This window comes from Larus michahellis, chromosome 6 (assembly GCF_964199755.1).
Source record: "Larus michahellis chromosome 6, bLarMic1.1, whole genome shotgun sequence".
Taxonomy (NCBI): Eukaryota; Metazoa; Chordata; class Aves; order Charadriiformes; family Laridae; genus Larus; species Larus michahellis.
In genome coordinates, this window is record NC_133901.1 from 69,265,240 (window position 1) to 69,284,216 (window position 18,977).

Consider the following 18,977-nt stretch of genomic DNA (forward strand, 5'->3'; position numbering starts at 1 on the left):
GTAACCAGTAGGGCCTGGGCACGGCACCTACCCAGCAGGTGAAGGTGGGATGGGAGAAGTGCAGGCTCTGAGGTCCTAGGAGACAGGACACCAAAGGAAATGCACTTGGTATAATTCAACCATGCTTCAGCTTATTTCCCAGCAAGAGACTGTCTCCTCAGCTCCTGCTGGAGGATCTGGACTATATTGAGGGGAAACATCCATAACTAAGGTTCTTACACTGCTCCACCTACTTTAAGTCAGCGTTACTGGTGACAACAGGACACTGGGCTAGATGGAGTCCTGGTTTAAACCAGTATGGTCATTCCCGTGTTTAAATAAATTAAACTTTAACATCACCAGGAAAAATGAGAAACCGCAACCAACAGAGAATTCAGAGGTTTATATCACAGCCCTTGGCCTTATGCCACTATATAAAGAAAGCTATAATAAAAAAATTAAGTATTCCTATAGAACTCATATGAATATCATCCGCACACCATCTTTGTGTTCATAAGGGTTGTTTTTTTTTTTTTCTTAGCAGAGCATATGAATAAACAAATCACCTCACTCAGATCTCAAAAGGAATTAAATGTGAAGGCTGCAGGTGAGACTTCACGCTGTACCCAACCCCCTGTACCTGCACCCGGGCTTGGAAAGGAAGAGCCCAAGACCCCATTCCCACCTCTGTGCAGGCTGCAGGCTCCTGTTACTCACCTCCAGCTGGCTTTGCTGCTCATGGGGCTGCATACCAAAGCGGTTTGCTGAGCTTTCGGACAAAAATTAATTCATTTAAACAAATAACAAGGAAAAAAAGGGGGGGGGGGGGCAGCTTTTTCCCCCATAGAGAAGCTCACGGAGCTGTTTGCGTAGAGGCACCAGAAGGTGCAGCAAAGGAGAACAGTTGCCCAGTGGTGCAACTTTAACTCTTCAACCAAAAGCAGACCCTCCTTCCAGTGGCCACCCACCATTACACTGCAGTGGGCACCAGGTGAAATTACATGGCTGATTAGAGCTCATCTTTCCTAGTCCCAGTCTTAGTTCGTTAACCAGCAAATTCCTTCAGCTGGAGAAAGAAAAAAATCTAATGACTGGTCTAATAATGAAAGATAACTAATAAATGAAATAAACTTTAGAGTTGTTTTTTTTCCGCTGTTGACTTGGTGCAGCTATTCTGTTTATGACTTTGAGTTTCAAATGTACTTTTTATGCAAAAGTAACAGTTTTACACTGGAAAAGACTGTACTTCAGAAAATAGCACGAATAAAGTGAAAACCAGAAACACAAGAAATGGGAAAATAGCAGTTGGTCCTGCGAGGCACCTAAGCACATCTTTAATATTAAATAAAGGAAGCTAAACCAGGTTGTATGCTAGTGACTTCTGAATTAAAGCATTTTTTTTGGTAGCGTGATCATCGCCCCTGAAAAGCTGCCTTGGGGCAAATGCTTCACTTAAAACGACACTTTCAATTAGTCATTGTCATTAACCACAGGCAAACCACAAAAAGAAAAGCAACTTGCGTGTAAGTGTAAGCTTCTTTCCCAGCTGGTTGTTAAAGGAGCTGGGAAGGGAGCAGTTCTGGGCTGCCCCTGCCTTTGCTTGCTCTTAGAGTACGGTGTGGATTTGCCCCCTCAGCACACTAAGTTTGGAGGTTTTTTTCCTGAGCAAGCCCCGCGAATCTAAAGGTTATCCATCAGCCTTAGTCACTTCTAGAATCCCAGTGTTTCCCCTTCATTTGAGTTACATGAGCTGACAAAGTAGTCAGAAGCGATAACCATCCGTTGGTTCTCTTTATACAACAGTACAACCTTAAGCCATTCTCCCACTTAGGAGAAAAAAAAAATTGATGTTACCTGAATATTAAGCCTTCCTCTGTGGGCCCCAAGGCCATACCGCTTTGCTGTAGAGGCATGGAGCTGGAAGTCAGTAATTTTTAATGTCTCTAGACCAAGTGGAGGACAATCTACAAAACAAAAGATTGATTAAAACTTAATTAAAAAAAAAACAACCCACCACTCAACACAAAACAAACACGTATTCAAAGTTTCTGGATTCCACTTGTGCCAAGCTGGCTGGGGTCCTCAGCTGGTATAAATGAGCACAGAACTGCTGAGGTCAATGAGAAATGGCAGCTCTCATAAAATCAATGAAGCAATGCTGATTTACACCAGCTGAGGATCTGGCTTTTTGAGGGTCTCAGATAGTTATTCCTGCTTGCTATATGCTTTGGTTTTCACGGACATGCACGGTATTTCCCGTCGAGTGCTCTTGAGTACAAAATGCCAGTAAAACAGGCTTTTATTTTTCTCTCTTTTTGGGCATTTTCTTTTTTCATCTCTTGTTTTGAAATTTCCCCCTCCCCCCCCCTCCCCCCGCTGTAGTCATTCCAAGCTACTGTATGAAGTTATGTTTCTAATTAAAATCTGTTCTGGAAAGTTCAATCACAGTCCCTCACGTTGCACAATAGCATCTGTTACAGGGGTCTGGGAGGCCGGACAGCCCAGCTCCAGAGAGGTAATGACTAAGCACAAAAAGGGCAATTTGAAAACAAGGGGGCATTTCTCTAAGCTCCAAAGCTTTGAAGAAAGAAAAGCAGATGCCATTACTTTAGCCAGCAATGGATCAAACTACAGCCTGGAGCTCTGGCTTTGGAAGAGAAGACATTGGAAAGAGGCTACTTCATGTTTATCAGAAAAAATATTCTGCTCTAAAATAACCCCAGCCCCCATGGTATTTAAGGCCTTCACAATGCTTACCATTATTTATCCTCAAAATGCCACGGTGAGATGGGGAAGACTCACTCTCAGTGTTCAGAGAAGGTGAACAAAACCACAGAGAGACACTTTGGGAGCATCTAAATTGTACAACAGAGGACAATTTAGAGACCCCGAAGTCAGCGCCAGCTGGAATTGGAAAGTCTGCATAGGGCAGAGGTGGAAAGCAGTGTCCTACTTATTATTTAGCTTGGGTACTTGTTAGGTTAGACGAGGTTTTGCACTGCCATGGCCATATCACTTCTGGTTTTGGATAGAGGCCAGATTTTTCCTACGGTTGAGCGTGGGTGGTTTGCTGTAACTTGCAAAACGGCCGGTGACAGAGACAGGAGCCGAGCACTAGTCATAAATCATGGAATCACAGAATGGTTTGGGTTAGAAGGGACCTTAAAGATCATCCAGTTCCAACCCCCTGCCCTGGGCAGGGACACCTCCCACCAGACCAGGCTGCTCAAAGCCCCGTCCAGCCTGGCCTTGAACCCCTCCAGGGACGGGGCAGCCACAGCTTCTCTGGGCAACCTGGGCCAGGGGCTCACCACCCTCACAGCAAACAATTTCTTCCTCAGATCTCATCTAAATCTCCCCTCTTTCAGTTTGAAGCCATTCCCCCTGGTCCTATGGCTCCCCTCCCTGCTCCAGAGTCCCTCCCCAGCTTTCCTGGAGCCCCTTTAGGGACTGGAAGGGGCTGGAAGGTCTCCCCGGAGCCTTCTCTTCTCCAGGCTGAACCCCCCCAGCTCTCTCAGCCTGTCCTCCCAGCAGAGGGGCTCCAGCCCTCCCAGCATCTCCATGGCCTCCTCTGGCCCCGCTCCAACAGCTCCGTGTCCTTCTGCTGTTGGTGGCCCCAGCGCTGGAGGCAGCGCTGCAGGGGGGTCTCCCCAGAGCGGAGCAGAGGGGCAGGATCCCCCCCTGGCCCTGCTGCCCACGCTGCCGGGGATGAGCCCGGGCTGCGGGGGGTTCTGGGCTGCCAGCGCACATTGCCGGCTCGTGTTGAGCTTCTCCTGTGTGAAATGTGGTCTGAAGCCCAGATCACATTTCCAGTCCCCAGGCCACACCTGCAGTCCCCAAACCGTCCTTCCTCACCACCTGCCTGACAGCTGGGATCAGCATCTCACTTGCACCACGGTTGCTGGAGAATTGTCAGAGCTCACTCCCATGGTCTATACCTGTAACCCTCTTACATATATATTTTCAATCGCTCACCAAAACGTCAGGAGTGTATGTACCTGAGAATCTCATCATCGCCATGTCTAACTTTGGCATGTAGTTTTGCATTACCCTGCGCAAACTGGCAAAACGTATGAGATTGCCAATGCTCCTCCTTGGCTCGTTAGAACCTAAAATCCCTCAGGAAAAATTTTACTTCTTGTCAATTCATGCTGGGATTTCTTTGTTCATCCTTAGGAAAGTTCTCACAGGAGTCCAGGGCCAAAATTTATATCTCCATCAGAGACAATGCTACATATTAATAGTAAAGCCAAATGCTAAATATTAACGTATTTTCTAAAGTACCAGCAGCGATCTTAGTCTTACACAAGAGACAAAATGTAGACAGTTCCTCATTTCGAAGAGCTTTCAATCTAATTATCTAAAACAGAGAAGAGACAGGATAAATAAGGAAAGGCAGAGGAAGGAGTAGCTCAGAGGATTCTTGTTTCGTTGGCTGATTGTTTTAATCCCGTTTCCCTATAGAGTGTTTCATCTTTCATCATACTCAGACCAGAAGAAGACTCAGGCACTGACAGATCTCTACTGGGAGTAAATTAAAGAGCTGGGAACTGCCTGCCTTTCTTTAACAAGTTCAGTGCTCAAGACAGGTTTGGAAATCGGTCTCATGGTGTAATCCTGCAAAATTTTTTGCTCTTTGGTATATTTTGCTCCGTGGACAGTCTCACTGTTCCCAGGCACTCAAATGCCGCCCGGAAACACCCCCGCCTGGTTTGAGATGGAAACAAAAGCAAGCTGCTTTTACATGCTTAGTTCACAAAATATCATTTAATTTGATGGTTTTACTGCACCTAAGAAGGCTAAGGGGCAATGTAGAGGTACTGCTAGGAATTAATAAAAAGTAGAAAATCTCCCACAAAGTGAACAGCCGGCTCCGTGAGCAACGCATCCACCGAAACTCCACCTCTTCCAGATTGTGTCTCACAGCCTGTTCTCCACTACCGAAGAGGAGCAAGAGCTTACGGAGCCGCCCCAGGGGCACTGCAGGTCACGCTCTTCTTTACAGCAATCTGTTTTCATGAAACCTGTTGGAAAGACCCTATTTTTGAGCCTGGCAGCTGCCCATCAGACCTGGCTGAAGTTTCCTGGCATGATATATGCTTGCCAACGAACGTACAAGAAGTGGGTTTGCGTTTATTCGGACTGAAACGTTACCTATTTACTATAAAACCGCAATATTCCTGGGTTGCCTGTGGATTTCAGAGGGGGTTCCTTAAACTACAGGATGGGTATTTGCAGGCTGAAAAAAATTGCCTGTATGTATTTTTGTGTACTATCTCTGTTTCTAGAGAAACTGAAGCCTAATCCTAAGGCTCAAAAAAGTTCACACGGATCTCAGTTAAACATGCCTGACTGCTCTTTATTTTTCAGGGATAAATAATTTGTATTGTCTGTGAACACATCGGATTACCAGGCCAATATTATGAAATGCTCAATTTAATGTGAGTTTTCAATGAAAGCAAGATTAGGATCTAAGAGGAGGCAGGAGCTATCTACGATACGCAGTATAGATACCTTTGATGAAAACTGGGCAATATCTTGTTAACAATACGCTGTCCTTTCTCAATGTGCTCAAGCCTTACAATATTTCAAATGAAATCATTAGGAGCTTTACCATCCATTCAATAGTGTCCAGGAATTTATTTTTTATTGTTATTTATGTAAATTAATAGGAGAAGCACCTAACTTGCTTTCTCTGGAAGTGAAGTAGACGTTAAGCTGTCACTCGAATAACTTACTGAATCACATAAAGATTTATTGTTTTTCAACTTGGTAAGAAAAATCAAATATTTTGCTCCACTACTCAACTGAAAATTAATGAAAAGCATTCCTTTTGCAGTTGGCCCCTCTTTCTCCCGTGACCATCCCAAACCGGGGACAGAGCAGCAGGATTCTCCATAAAAGACCAGCGACCTTTAGATGTGTCTGTCTGTGCCGCTCTGCACCAGGATGATATTCTTGGAGTCATCAAGCCTATTGTTTGCAGTAGCTTTGACGTATGGAATTTGTGCGGTTTTCCACAAGAGAAGGCCTTTGATTTTGCCTTTAAATGAAATTATGTCTTCTATTTATAGCCATAATATTTGGCTATTAACGCTTCAGGAATATTAATTTTTTCCACATGCACATGAATTCCAGCATCAATAAAGGGATGAAAAGAGAAGCATATTAGAACAAACCATCAATCTTTAATGTACAGAGGTGGTGGGGGAAAAGTTTTCAGTATGACCTCATCTGATTACCTCCAGGTTACTCATTATAATACAACATAATCCACCAAAGGTTGCCGTTTCACTACCAAAAAAAATATTAATTCTGCGTCATACTGTGAATCTAATTTTAGATAAATTATTTTGTTGGTGTGTGTCAGGACAATTTATTCTTTAAAAGCATACAGGAAAAGAAACTGATTTATGGCATTCATAAAGACTGCACTTTTTAAAGTATTGTTTTAATATATTTTATTTAAGAAATCTTCCCTATAACAATGAAAATTGCCACACAATCTATAAGACTGTCTTAATGCTTTTGTATTCTCCGTGCTAGTATTTTGTATTCTCCATGCTCCAACACTTGCAGAACCTACAGAAATTGGGTAGCGGGAATAATCATAGCAGTTCATACCTTATAGATTCAACTGGAAACGACCCTGTCATTTGGTAATTTCTTTGACTGGTTGAAAAACTAATTGTTATAAAATAATGGAAATTCAACCATGACTTTAAAAGACATTTAAATCCACATACTTAATGACCTATTAACAAAATGCAGCTAGAGTATTTATGTTTTAGAGTGACCGAAATGCAAGCATTAAGCTTGCAGGTGCAAGGAAGAGGCTGAGTTATGGACACTTCTCTCTACCTGGCCCATATCCAACCATGATTTCGTCTGTGATTTGCAACCATGATTTAGAAACGAGCCATTAGTAAGATGTCTAGATCATTAATTCCAAGACTTAAAAAGAGATTGGGCTTGGATTCAGACTTGGTAACATTTGTACCTGGAACAGCGCTCTTGTAAGGTTTCCATTTCGAAATAGCTTTCCTATCAGCTATGTTAAATGGCAATATTTCAGTTGACCATTATTTTCAATTATGCTTCTGCCAGCCAGACAGACAACTGTATCCCAGCTAAGGGCACCGAGGCATTTCTGATACTTACCCACAGCACTCGCCTGTCCCTTGAAGTCGGGAGGGGGAAAGACTCGAGAATTACTTCAGTCACAACCTCACCTCCTGAAATCTCAATTTACCAGTTATAATTCATGGCTTGCCTCTACCTGAAGGAGCTACTGAGCTCCCTTCTCAAGCCAACATCGACTCAACTTGCAGTCTCAGCATCCCGCTGTGCAAGGATATTAATTAGCCCAGGTTCGAAAGCAGTTTCAGCCTCGTGGTGGGCTATGCCCTACAGATACAGCATCTTCCACTGAAATTCTGGTCAAAAAACCCACCTTCTGCAGAGCCTGCTTGGTTGTCTTTACACCTGCAGTATAATTATAGCTGCTCTGCTGCAACGTATTCTGTTCTTTATGATAAAATTCTATTAGCAGGCATTCTTAGAAACATATCAATTCCATAAGTAGAAGATATATGTATGAGCAGGGCAAGGAAAACACTTCTGTTCATCTTTATTGCCTATATTATTCATTTATTTTCTTTTCTTGTAGTCTAAATAAAGATTGTCAAATAAGCACAGATTGTCTTTATAGCTTTTGTATCTAATAAGGATGCATTTAGGAAATCATTCTGTACTGTTCTTTTGGAGGCATAGCAGACAAATTATTGTTTTATTTAAAGGATATTTTCCATCAATTTAGGGATATGTACAGTTTTTCAAATGGAAAGAAAAAAGAAGCATCATGTTTTGTTTTCACTTACATTTTTAAAAGCCATACCTATAATCCTTTTCATTTCCCTCAAGTCTGTTCTTATCTAACTCCTCATGCACCATGATACTCGGATCTAGAAATGGAGAAACACCAGCCCTGTGCAGTCTGACAGTCTCCTTCACTTTTGGAGGCAGAATGTACTCTGACTATTTATTTTTTGTGATTCTAAATGTGTTTTAGCTTCAGGAGCTTTGTCATTTTTAAATACATAAGAATCCCTTTGCGCTTCCAAACGTCTGGGGAGAAAGGATGTCACACTGCATAGGTACAGCAATTCAGAGAAGACACGAGGAGGTGAAGGCAGTGTGACGGTGAGTTAACACAGAATTTTCTCTGTTCAAAGAATGGGTTTAGGGCCAGGATTTTTTGTTCTTGCTGTTGGTGTCTGTAGCTTTGCGTCTGGGGCTTGAGCTTGCACCACCAAAGTCAACGGAAGAACATCACTACGATAAATATGAAGAGCTCATCACCCTTCCAGTGTAACCGATTTCTGTAAGGAGTGCATTTTCCATGAAAACATACACTGCTGGTATGATTTTCAGTAATGCAGCACATCCCCAGTTATCACTGCATTCGGCAGCACCAGAGGACACTGAAGTATCTTTGAAGTGAGGCTGGTCAGTTTAGAGCGTCAAAAATACGTGTTGTACATCTTGGCCAGAGTTTGCCTAAATTGGGGGACGACAGTGGCCAGCGGGCACCTACAGCAACAGAGATGTTCTGTCATTGCTGGGAAGAGAAGCAGGTACGGCGCCAGCGTGATGTGCGTTAGGGTGCTATTTCTATTTCTGGTAACAACCTATCACTGTCATCAATACTTGTTTCTTCCTTCTGTCAACCCATTTGCCCATCAGACTTGGCTAGAGACTTGTCCCTGCTCTGGAGACCTTCTTCCCTGAGGACTCAACACATACCTTGCCAACACAGGATGGTCGGGTATCCCATGGCAAAATCCCATTGTAATACGGAAGATTTAGCTTTAGGTTTTGATTCCCTGTTTCTTTTTCTGGACCATCCCAGGGCAGATGCAGAATTTAGGCCTTGTTTAAGCAAAACACTTAAACATATAGTTAACGAAGAAGATGCACATTTTTGAAGCAATTTTTGAACTACAGATGCAGGGAAGTTAAGCTCACAATTAAACACATATTTGGGGGGATGAAGATTTAACACTTATCCTATTATTCATACTATTCTTAGATCTTTATGGACTTGGACAAAAATTGAGGTCATTATAATACATTTTATCCTAACAGCTAACTTTAGAGCTTTTCCTACGAAAAAGTGAGGTTGAAAATTCATCTTCCAACAGCAGAAACTTTTAATGGAAACTCTGGCAGTCTAATTCCTGTGTCTCAAGTAATATTTAGGTCACAGGTATTTTGCAAAGTATTTTAATACTGCGATGCACCTGAAAGGTGAAGTAACAGGAAAAGCACATTTCTTCTGACCTGCTACTCGCTGAAAACATCTTTTGATTCCTTTGCTGCGATGGACAGCCTTTGTGGGGGCTGAATTAAACTGAACAAGGTTCTCCTTTTTCTAAATAATTTGTTATCTTTACAGGCTGAAGACATTTGTGGGGGGAACGCGGTCTAGCTAAATTTTGCTGTTTTGACGATGCGATCGTGGAAGTGTGAAATTTCCGCAGATGTTCATGAGTCACACTCTATACTTGGTAGGGCCCAGCTTTTCCTTGGAAACGGGTCCGTGCATTTCAGTCTGAGCGCTTTTCTGACTTTGTTCACGTCTCAAGGGTTGCTGGCAATACATACTAGTTTCTTCGGAGGCCTGAATTCAGGCCACCAGCCCCCATGCACCCCAGGTTAATTGAAGCAGTACAGGCAGATGAAGGTTCTTCAAGCACACGCAGTTTGTTTTTATTTGCTTTTTCTTATAAACCCATTCCCAGGGCGCTAAGAGAACAAAGCAAGCAATGTGCACTTGCAACAAATCCCCTACACAGAAGTTAAAATACTGAATTATAGTCCCAGATCAAAGATCAAATAAAGGACTAAATAGATGCCAAAGTTTTCTACCCTAAGACAACGTTAATTGTTCTCTAATGTTGCATCGAAGCTGTATATTTTTCTAGGACAAGCAACAAATACTGCACAGGGGTTTAAGACGTTGGGGACTTCTCTCAGAAGGAAAGGGCAATATTTATCACAGCACTGCAACACGCACTTCTCTTTATGGCTGCTGTTGAAGATTAAAAGAAAAAAAAAAGCCACAAATGCTTTTGGTTAGAAGCCCCAAAATCCATCTCTGTTAGGAGGTCTCACCCAAAGCCTCCTTAAATCAGGAGGAACATTTTCATGGGCTCTGGGTGAGAACCAAGTCTGAGTGAGGGTCCCACAAACATTACCCATCTGGTATCTCAGAGCTGCTTTTGATGATCAAATACGCCTCTTCTTTGCAACTATCTTCTCCAGGGGCTGCCTCTGGGCCAAGGAGCTGTGTCTTGGCAGCCTCTTAGCCTGGAGGGAGGGGAGGTGGTTTTAATCCTAGCTTGCTGCCTAGGCTGGCTCTTCTAGCCCTCCTTTCCCTGCTAGGAGTCTCTCCAGAAGATTTGCTGCAACCGTGTTTCATATGTCCCACGCTGCATACACTTCAACAGCTAAACCAGCTCTTTCAGAAGGGAGGTGGTTACAGAGAAGTGGCAAATATCTCCTGCCTGATGGCACAAGGCAACGCAGTGCTGGGCAGGGAAGGTGTGGGTTTAAAGCCCGTGTCCGCTGGAGTCATGGGCAGCAGACAAGAGTGAAAGCCCCGCGATGGTTTCAAGGCCACCAAAGTTGTGTCCGCACCATACCTTATGCCAGTGACACACACGGCCCTCCTGTGATACCAAGACATGGAGCACTCCCATGCTTGCTTTGTGCCACCTAAACGCTGTGCACCAGCCGGCAGGATTTGCGCACCGCGGTTGCTTGAAAAGTTGCAGGGTACAGACTTTATGCGAAGGTAAAAATGTCTCTTCTCCTGCTTCCAAGGTTGAGGGAAAATTCAGCAATTAAAGACAAATAAAGAATAAATTATCTTGATCCTTCAGGTCGGGCCTGAGATGAAACCAAATATTTCTGAGATCCAGAAAGTATACTCTTATTTTTTTCTTGCATTACTTCTCACATTTTTTGCTCCCTCACAAACCCAGTTTGTGGCTGGTTCTAGATGCAGCAAAACAGCACATTTAGCAGGAAGAGCTTCTATTATTCCTGGCACAGCTGGAAGCAGGAATTTCCAAAAAGCCTGTTCTCTGGGAGATTGTTGGCCAAACTTTCAGGCTCAAGGGGCTCAGCTAAATTCCAGATAATATGTGACATTCCCTGAGCTGCCTACAGCTGCCATCGTACAGCCTGTCGTGGAGATGACGCGATTGATGATGTGATTTATGACGTGGACACTACAGGAGCCCGATCCCACATGCACAAAGTCTGCGTGCTTGGGCACATGAGGCATTTCCCATTTTTCCTCCTGGCTCTGTCCTTCTGCTCAGGGGGAAGAAGCAGCCATACACTTCCGTGCCTGCAGACAGAAGCCTCCTCCAGGTGGAGAGGTGGGCAGGCACGGAAACATAGCTCTTGCATGTGTTAAACTGGCCTCCTCTCCCTTACCCCGCATCTCTTTGGGAGAAGAGAAAGGCAGAGGAAAGCAAAGGAGTTTCCTCCTTCCTGCCCACGGGAACGCCACCTGGCTGACCTGACATGAGAAAGGAGGAGGGTGGAATTTATTGCAAACCTGCTCATGGCATCCAGGCCATTAACAAAAGAAACGATGCGAGGACAAGCTGTATTCTGTGCAGACCGTCAGCACATGGAGGCATTAATTACCACTGTAGGCATAGCCCTAGGAAAGGTTTCCAGATGCTGGTAATACAAGGTACCCTCTCATTTATATCCAAACCTGACAAGTCTTCCACTTTATCTACAAAGGAATACGTGTATTTGATTGCTCTGAAAAAAGACAAATTATTATCTTCAGTGGCCAAAAAAAAAAATACAGCCTGAAAAATATCATATAAATTCCTAACTTTTTATTATGAGCTTTGACTAAGGCTGAATTCTGTGCTATTAATTTTAAAATGTCTCCTCTGCTGTTTTTCTGAAGCACCCGATGAAGACTTGCTGTAATTCCAGCTAAAGCCACAAAACTGAGTACAGCCATCAAAAATGAGAACTATCCTTTTTTTTTTCCAGAGCCAAACAAATAGACTTAGCCAAACAATGGAGAAAAAAACTGAGACAGACCGCTCGCACAATGGCTGGGTATAGGACTAAAATTACCATTAAAAACACATATCTGCCCAATGTGTCCATGCCAGAAATAGCTTAAAATATCAAATCACTGAGGTATACTGCAAGACCAAAGATTCTACAATAAGAACATTAAGTCTAGCCATTAAAAATAAACATTGAAACTTGGAATACCATTAACAAATATAAAATCAAGACAGAAAATAGTTACTACCTTAAGATACTGCCCTGGCCCAATAAATAAGACACCTTAAAGTGCTGATGTTTAACCACTTTAACAATTCGATTGGAGTGTATTTTACCGAAAACAGTACAACTGCATAAAAACAGTTGTATGAATGTAAAATTGGCTTGTGGTGCAATTATTTTCCTCCCCCTCTATGAAAGCTGTAGTAGCAACTTTATGCAGAAGTGAATATATCCATAGTTAGGCACAGCACGTTCACTATGCAGTTGTAGAGAGTGACAGCATAGTCAGGAAATTCCTTAAACGTACATAACCTAGAAATTTTCCATAACTTCGGGCACTGGAAACATACATCTGCCAAGAATTCTGCCAGCTTTAAGGATTTTGCAGCAAAGCCAGCCTTTTGGAGCAGAAAAGGGATCCCAGGGAGCACAAGGGAAGTATCCAAGTGGGAGGACATAGGAAAGGGGCTGTATATGCTCCATCGCGAGGGTCAGAATTACACACCTGGGGCTATCGTAGACCTAGTGGTGAAACGCACACAAACAGTCTCAGCAGTCCTCTAAACACACCTAATTTCACTGAAATAGGTGGCACCCCTCTGACATCACCCCGTTTTCAACTTCTCGCTCTCCCCAGCGCACACAGGAAGCCCACACACAGACAGCAGGAAAAACCTGAGAGATTGTAAAGGAGGTCTCATTAGTACTGATGAGCCATTAAATTTTATCACCCCTGCTATAGTTACCTCCCTTCCTAAGTACTAAATTTACACTTGAGAAAGACTGAAATCAGCCACTTGCCAGTCAGCACTACTTAATGTTATCCAGCTTTGAATCAAGTTAAGCTCTAGCATAGACCAAACTATTTATTTTAATTTTCTGTAAAGTGGAAAATCTGGTGTATACGATATTGAAACTAGCACTAGCTTCCTTTGATGACGCAATCCAAAGCCTGACACAAGTAAATCGGGAATGAAGAGAGAATCACTTTGCTATTGAGTTTTGGGTTTCATAGTAGGCTGTTAAGCTTTCTGACTTAGCTCTTGGTGGGCGCCAGCAGACTTCAGAGCCAGCATGATGAAGTAGTGTGAGCTATGCCTTTCGGCAGCAGACAGTTGTTAGTCATCTTAGCTATGAGTTGAAATGTCATCTTTTGTTTTTTCATGATTAAAAATACGCATTCACCAACAGAATGTAGAATAGAAGTAGCCTGTATCTGCAGCGAGACCTGGGTGAATAGCACAGAATCGTCCTTCCGAGAGTCATTCCTCCCCTGCTGGTTTGTGAAAAACTCATCCTCACCAATTTTAAATCTTCCCAAAGAACACGCCGCTAATCAGAAGTGACCTTAAAATTTGCCTCCTCTGCATGTAGACATATAGCTGCAAAGACACCTCCGTGCACAAGCAAGAAGACCCTCAAAGGCAGGCTGACGGCTTCGGCAGAGGCTGCCAAGCCAACCATCATACCCAGGCACCCAGCTGTGCTTATAGCCCTTGCAATGAATATCCCTCCTCCTCTCGCAGCGCTATCGGCGCTGCTCACCAGGAGGAAGCATCTCGGAGGGGGTGGGAGCGACTGCCCAAGCCCCGGCGTTTGTTTGGGAGCCGTCACCCCGCAGAGGCTGGTCTTGGTTGCTGCCTAACCCTCCTCCAGGTTGCACATCTGGGCTGAATACTTGACCTATATAGAGAGCCTGTGACAGGAAATACCTAAAATCTATCCAACTTGGGTTTAAAACCTTTTATAAAGTGTAAGTCTCCGTTTTATGGAGACCTGGTGTGTCTGCTCTACCAGTGAGTTTAGACATTTATACCTTTTTTTTTTCTTTTCTGAAATCACATCTGTTGTTATTATTTCATATGAAATAATAAGAGAAACGAACAAAACCAAACACTTTCTCATAAAGGATAGAAGTCACCGTAGTGCCTGGAGCTATTGCTCAGGCAATGATTTCAGAAGAAAGTTGTGTGGTTACAATTAACCTGAACTCAAACTTTGTGCTTCTTCCCAGCCCTGAAAAAGGAATCAGTTTGTATTTTCTAGAGCACAGTAAAAGACAAAATAATTTAGTCAGCTTGTTTGCTTTTTACTTAATTATTAATTTTAATGAACTTTTTTTTTTTTAATTGCTTCGTTGATTCAAGCTCACCTCTAAGACAGTACTAAAAAGTCAAAAGTGGCGGATATATTTAAAGTCCCAAACAGTGGAAAAGTGTTTTAGTGAAGGGATGAAAAATTGGCCAAGTGCACACAGAAAATAACTGGAGGTTGTTTGGATATACCCAGAAGTCCTGAAAAGCAAAAGATTTAGCAACTCATATAACAGAGCTTTTTTCTTTCCTTTAAAGCACCCTACGTCCAAGCTGTTGCACCCTTGAGAAGCACCCTGAAAGCAGAGTATTTCAGAGTTCAAAGCAAAAGGAAGTAAAACTTCAAGAAACAATTAAATCTCTAAGATTTGCGAAAATCAAATCCAGGCCTGGATTGAAATGCGACTACCCTTCAAAAAAAAAAACACAAAAAAAAACCCCAAAAAATGGAAAGGAAAAGCCTAAAGAGCAGAGTGGAACTCCAAATCCCTGGGGTGCACGGAGGGTTGTAGGAGGGATGCTCCCCCTGGGAACAGGTCTATGGTGTTTGGGCTCACTGTGAGGACACAAACCACAGGGGAGCACAGGAATCCCACTGGAAAATGCACCACGGATGAAGAAATCCAAGCACAGAGCCCAGCCCCTCACAGGCGATTAATTATTCCCTAAAGTAATTTCTGGAAAAGGCATGATTTTTAAGGAGCTCACAAAACACACACGCGCTCTGCAGCCAGGCTCTCCCTTTCCCACATTTCACCAGCTGTGCTTCCCAGGAGCTTTTGCTCAACTTCCCAAAGGATTTCAGCTTCCAGATGACTTTTAAGCTTTCAGACGTTCATCGTCCAAAAGGCAATGGCACATACCACAGTCCATCCATTTTACTTCCTCCTCTCTACCTGTCCTCACGCTAGTCATGGAAAAGCCAATTTAGGGAACTAAAAAAAAATAATTTCTAAAAAAAATGCCCCAAGCCCAAGCAAGCACCAGAATTCTGTGGTTTTAAAAGCTCAGTTAATATCTTTTAAATTTTGGGCACTCAGCATTTTCACAAGCCTCTGAGCTTCCTGCCCACAGAAAGAGAAATGCTAAAAATATCGTGAGAAAGACATGGCTCTTGATATTTCTGAGCTGATCGGAGGGAAGAAATAGAGGTTCAGCAGGGAAGCTCTTAGGAAGCTCCAGCTCCATGTTACAGAGCGAAAGAGTTGAAACAGTTCAAGCAAGGTTCAGGCAAATATCTCAAGGGGTGGGCACCTCTCCAACTCAAATGACTGAGTGTTCAGAGGTCCTTCCTCCTTATTTCAGCTTCCAACGACCTTGCAGCTTTCTGCGGCCCGCAAAAGATTCCCAAAATTCATTCTGTCTAAACATCTCTCCCACTTTGTTCAACCACTCAGCCCCGGTCCAGCAAAGGCTTATAATCACAGGCGAAAATATTACCACATGGGGGTTTCACTGATTAAGATCTAAGTGTGTCAGAAGCTTCAAATGATACAAAATTTGAGTTATTAGGGAGTTTAAAATTGCATGCAAGCATGTCTGCTTGCTCAAGGCTGAAAGCCCAAAGATCCAAACTGAAGGCAATGCACTTGTGGACTTACAATGCACTTACCGTGGACCCCATGAGGGCTGCTCAGGAAAGCATCCAAATAAACCCTAATTTATACTCCTTGCCCAGTGAGGTTTGACATCCTTTCCCTGGAGAACAGTGTCATGCTAGCAACAGCCCATGTTGGCACCACCGGAGCCCTTGTCTCCACTACAGGACATGAATTGGCTAATGTGCAAAGTGCAGGCTATGATTTGGGGCTTATCATTGAGTTGATAAGAAGCTCAATATGAGCCGGCAATGTGCGTTCACAGCACAGAAAGACAATTGCATCCTGGGCTGCATCAAAAGAAACGTGGCAAAGAGGGTGAGGGCGGGGATTCACCATCTCTGCTCTGCTCTGGTGAGACCCCACCTGCAGTGCTATGTCTATCTCTGGGGGGCACAAACATAAGAAGGACACGGAGCTGTTGGAGCAGGTCCAGAGGAGGCCACAAAGATGCTGGGAGGGCTGGAGCCCCTCTGCTGTGAGGACAGGCTGAGAGAGTTGGGGGGGTTCAGCCTGGAGAAGAGAAGGCTCCGGGGAGACCTTCAAGCCCCTTCCAGTCCCTAAAGGGCCTCCAGAAAAGCTGGGGAGGTACTCTGGAGCAGGGAGTGGAGCGACAGGACAAGGGGTAACAGTTTTAAACTGAAAGAGGGGAGATTTAGATGAGATATGAGGAAGAAATTCTTTACTGTGAGGGTGGTGAGCCCCTGGCCCAGGTTGCCCAGAGAAGCTGTGGCTGCCCCATCCCTGGAGGGGTTCAAGGCCAGGCTGGACGGGGCTTGGAGCAACCTGGTCTGGTGGGAGGTGTCCCTGCCCAGGGCAGGGGGGTGGAACTGGATGATTTTTAAAGTCCTTTCCATCTGTAACCATTCTATGATTAACTCAGCTGCTGCCCTGGAGAGCCCATCCTCCTTCCCACACACAGGAGCTGGAAGTATTTAGTAAGCATAGTTATGCTGCACTTGAAAAACCATGGAACAGAGAAAGCTTCGAGGCAAGCTTCCCTGAGCATAAAAAACACCCATTTTTCAACTTGCTAATTGGGAGGAAAAAAATCTGATTCAGGACTAATGAACAGAAATACCGAACGGTTTTGCAGAGGAATAGTTCCGTGCTATTTTCTCTCCACTTTTTCAAAGGATTCTGTGACATTTTAGCTGCATAACTGACACTTTGAAAAGTTTCCTGTTCTGTTGCTCTTGTAAGAGTCAGTCAGTCAGTATCATTGCAATTTGACCAGCATTCAAGCATCAAAAAAACCCAAGTACATATTTGCTGTTTGGATATTAGCAATATGAAACAATTCAGGTGTGTCTGTAATATTTTGTATTCCACATGCTACTAGCCTTCATCATGATTTGTACCTTTTAGAAAGTAGACCTACAAGACTTTTTTTGCCCCCTTTTTCATTTAATACTTTAAAATAACACTGACTGCCTTCAGCTGCTGGCTGAGAGCTTCGCTCTCTGTTCATTGTGGACTTGAAGTATTGCTTGCAGACAGACATCACCCTATTTTTTTTGTAGAAGTGTTTTCAGATCCTAAGCAACAAGGAGTAGTTTTGCAGAAAAACTGGATCAAGGGTATATTACCCCTTGCATTTGCTTCTCTTTTTAAATAAAGAATTCAGTCATTCAGGCAGGGAATAGATGCTATACCTTGTGATTTCAGTGACCAGATACCTCAACCCTCATTCCTCCTGGGCTGCAAGTTGGCAACCGAGGAATTGATCCGTTTTCTTCTCTGAGCTTCGTGCATCCCACCCATCTCTGGGCTTCTGCAGTACCTGGACTCACCTTGACAGAATTTTCAAAGCTCTTTGGAAAAAGACTCATAGCTTTCTGCCTCTATATGTGATCCCCCAATCATTTATTCCACTAAAAGATGGTAACACGATTTTTTTGGGGCCTCTTTCTGTCACTTATATGCATCTAATGAAATATCTGATGCAAAGGAACTGGACTAGATGTGAGACACTCATCTGAGGAGCCTGGAAGAGTCTTGGACTGCAGTCCTCTGCTGGGATCAAAAGCATCCAGAGGAGCCTGAGGAAAAAAAAATCTTCCAAAAAAGCTGTAAGATATTTCTCTCTTTGTCTTAGCTGGGGTATGTGCTGGACCCTGGCAATGACTGGCCCTGGTTCCTTGTCCTCTCCTCTCCTCTCGTCCTCTATTCACCAGCAGTGTAAGAGCTATCGCATCACCTTAGGGGAAGTCTCCTGCTCCAGTGGCGTGCACTGAAGACTGGGGCACGTCCCCATGCTGTTGTGTCCCATCCCAATGCTGTTGGGTCACCTGCATCCTGGAGAAGATCCGAATCCAGACTTACTTACTATGGGAAATTCCAGCCTTCGCTCCAGCCATATGTATATATGCCATATGTTAACTCATACATACTTTTGGCAAATGGAATTTTTACTTGGAATTTTAAGTGCATAAAGAACGTACGATTTAAATACTCTGTGGGATAAAACTGGGTCTATCGGTTTTGGTAGGGTATTTGCCACCCAGCTTGTGATGGCAAATGTAATTCCAACTGTTTCTGAAATGTTTTCTGTAATTTCTTAGTACACGAGCAATTAAGGGGAAAAAGAGAAAAATCATGTTGTCCAAGGCTGAAGTTTTAAGTTCTACTTTTAGGCAATGCAAGAGTTAGGCAAGCCTCCTTATGCAAGGCCCTTTGGCTGAAATCGAAATTTCTACTCTAAGCCAATGACAAATCTTTGGGAGGGTTGAAATCCAGACCTGTGTTCAGACCTCCTCTGTCATGTGTATGGGGCAGACTCATTACACAATTGAAAATTATCTTGGGGAAAAAAAGAGTGTGTTAAAGCCAAATCTGGCATAAGGGGTGGTCATAATGCTGGTGGTAAGGAGTGCTTACGTCCAGATTTGAGATCAGGTCTTCTAAGATACTTTGAACTTTTCCCTTGATTTGACAGATGTTTTAGGAGGACCCTGACTGTGAAGAGGAG

At 43.6% G+C, this 18,977-nt stretch overlaps 1 protein-coding gene across 1 annotated transcript in view; it reads right to left on the minus strand.

Annotated features, from left to right (window-relative positions):
* Positions 1-18,977, minus strand: part of CPXM2 (carboxypeptidase X, M14 family member 2) — a 79,028-nt gene that overhangs the window by 49,082 nt on the left and 10,969 nt on the right. Inside the window, exon 2 of the mRNA XM_074591937.1 lies at positions 1,834-1,943. Within this exon, the coding sequence (XP_074448038.1) occupies positions 1,834-1,943 (110 nt within the window). The remainder of the gene's footprint in view (positions 1-1,833; positions 1,944-18,977) is intronic.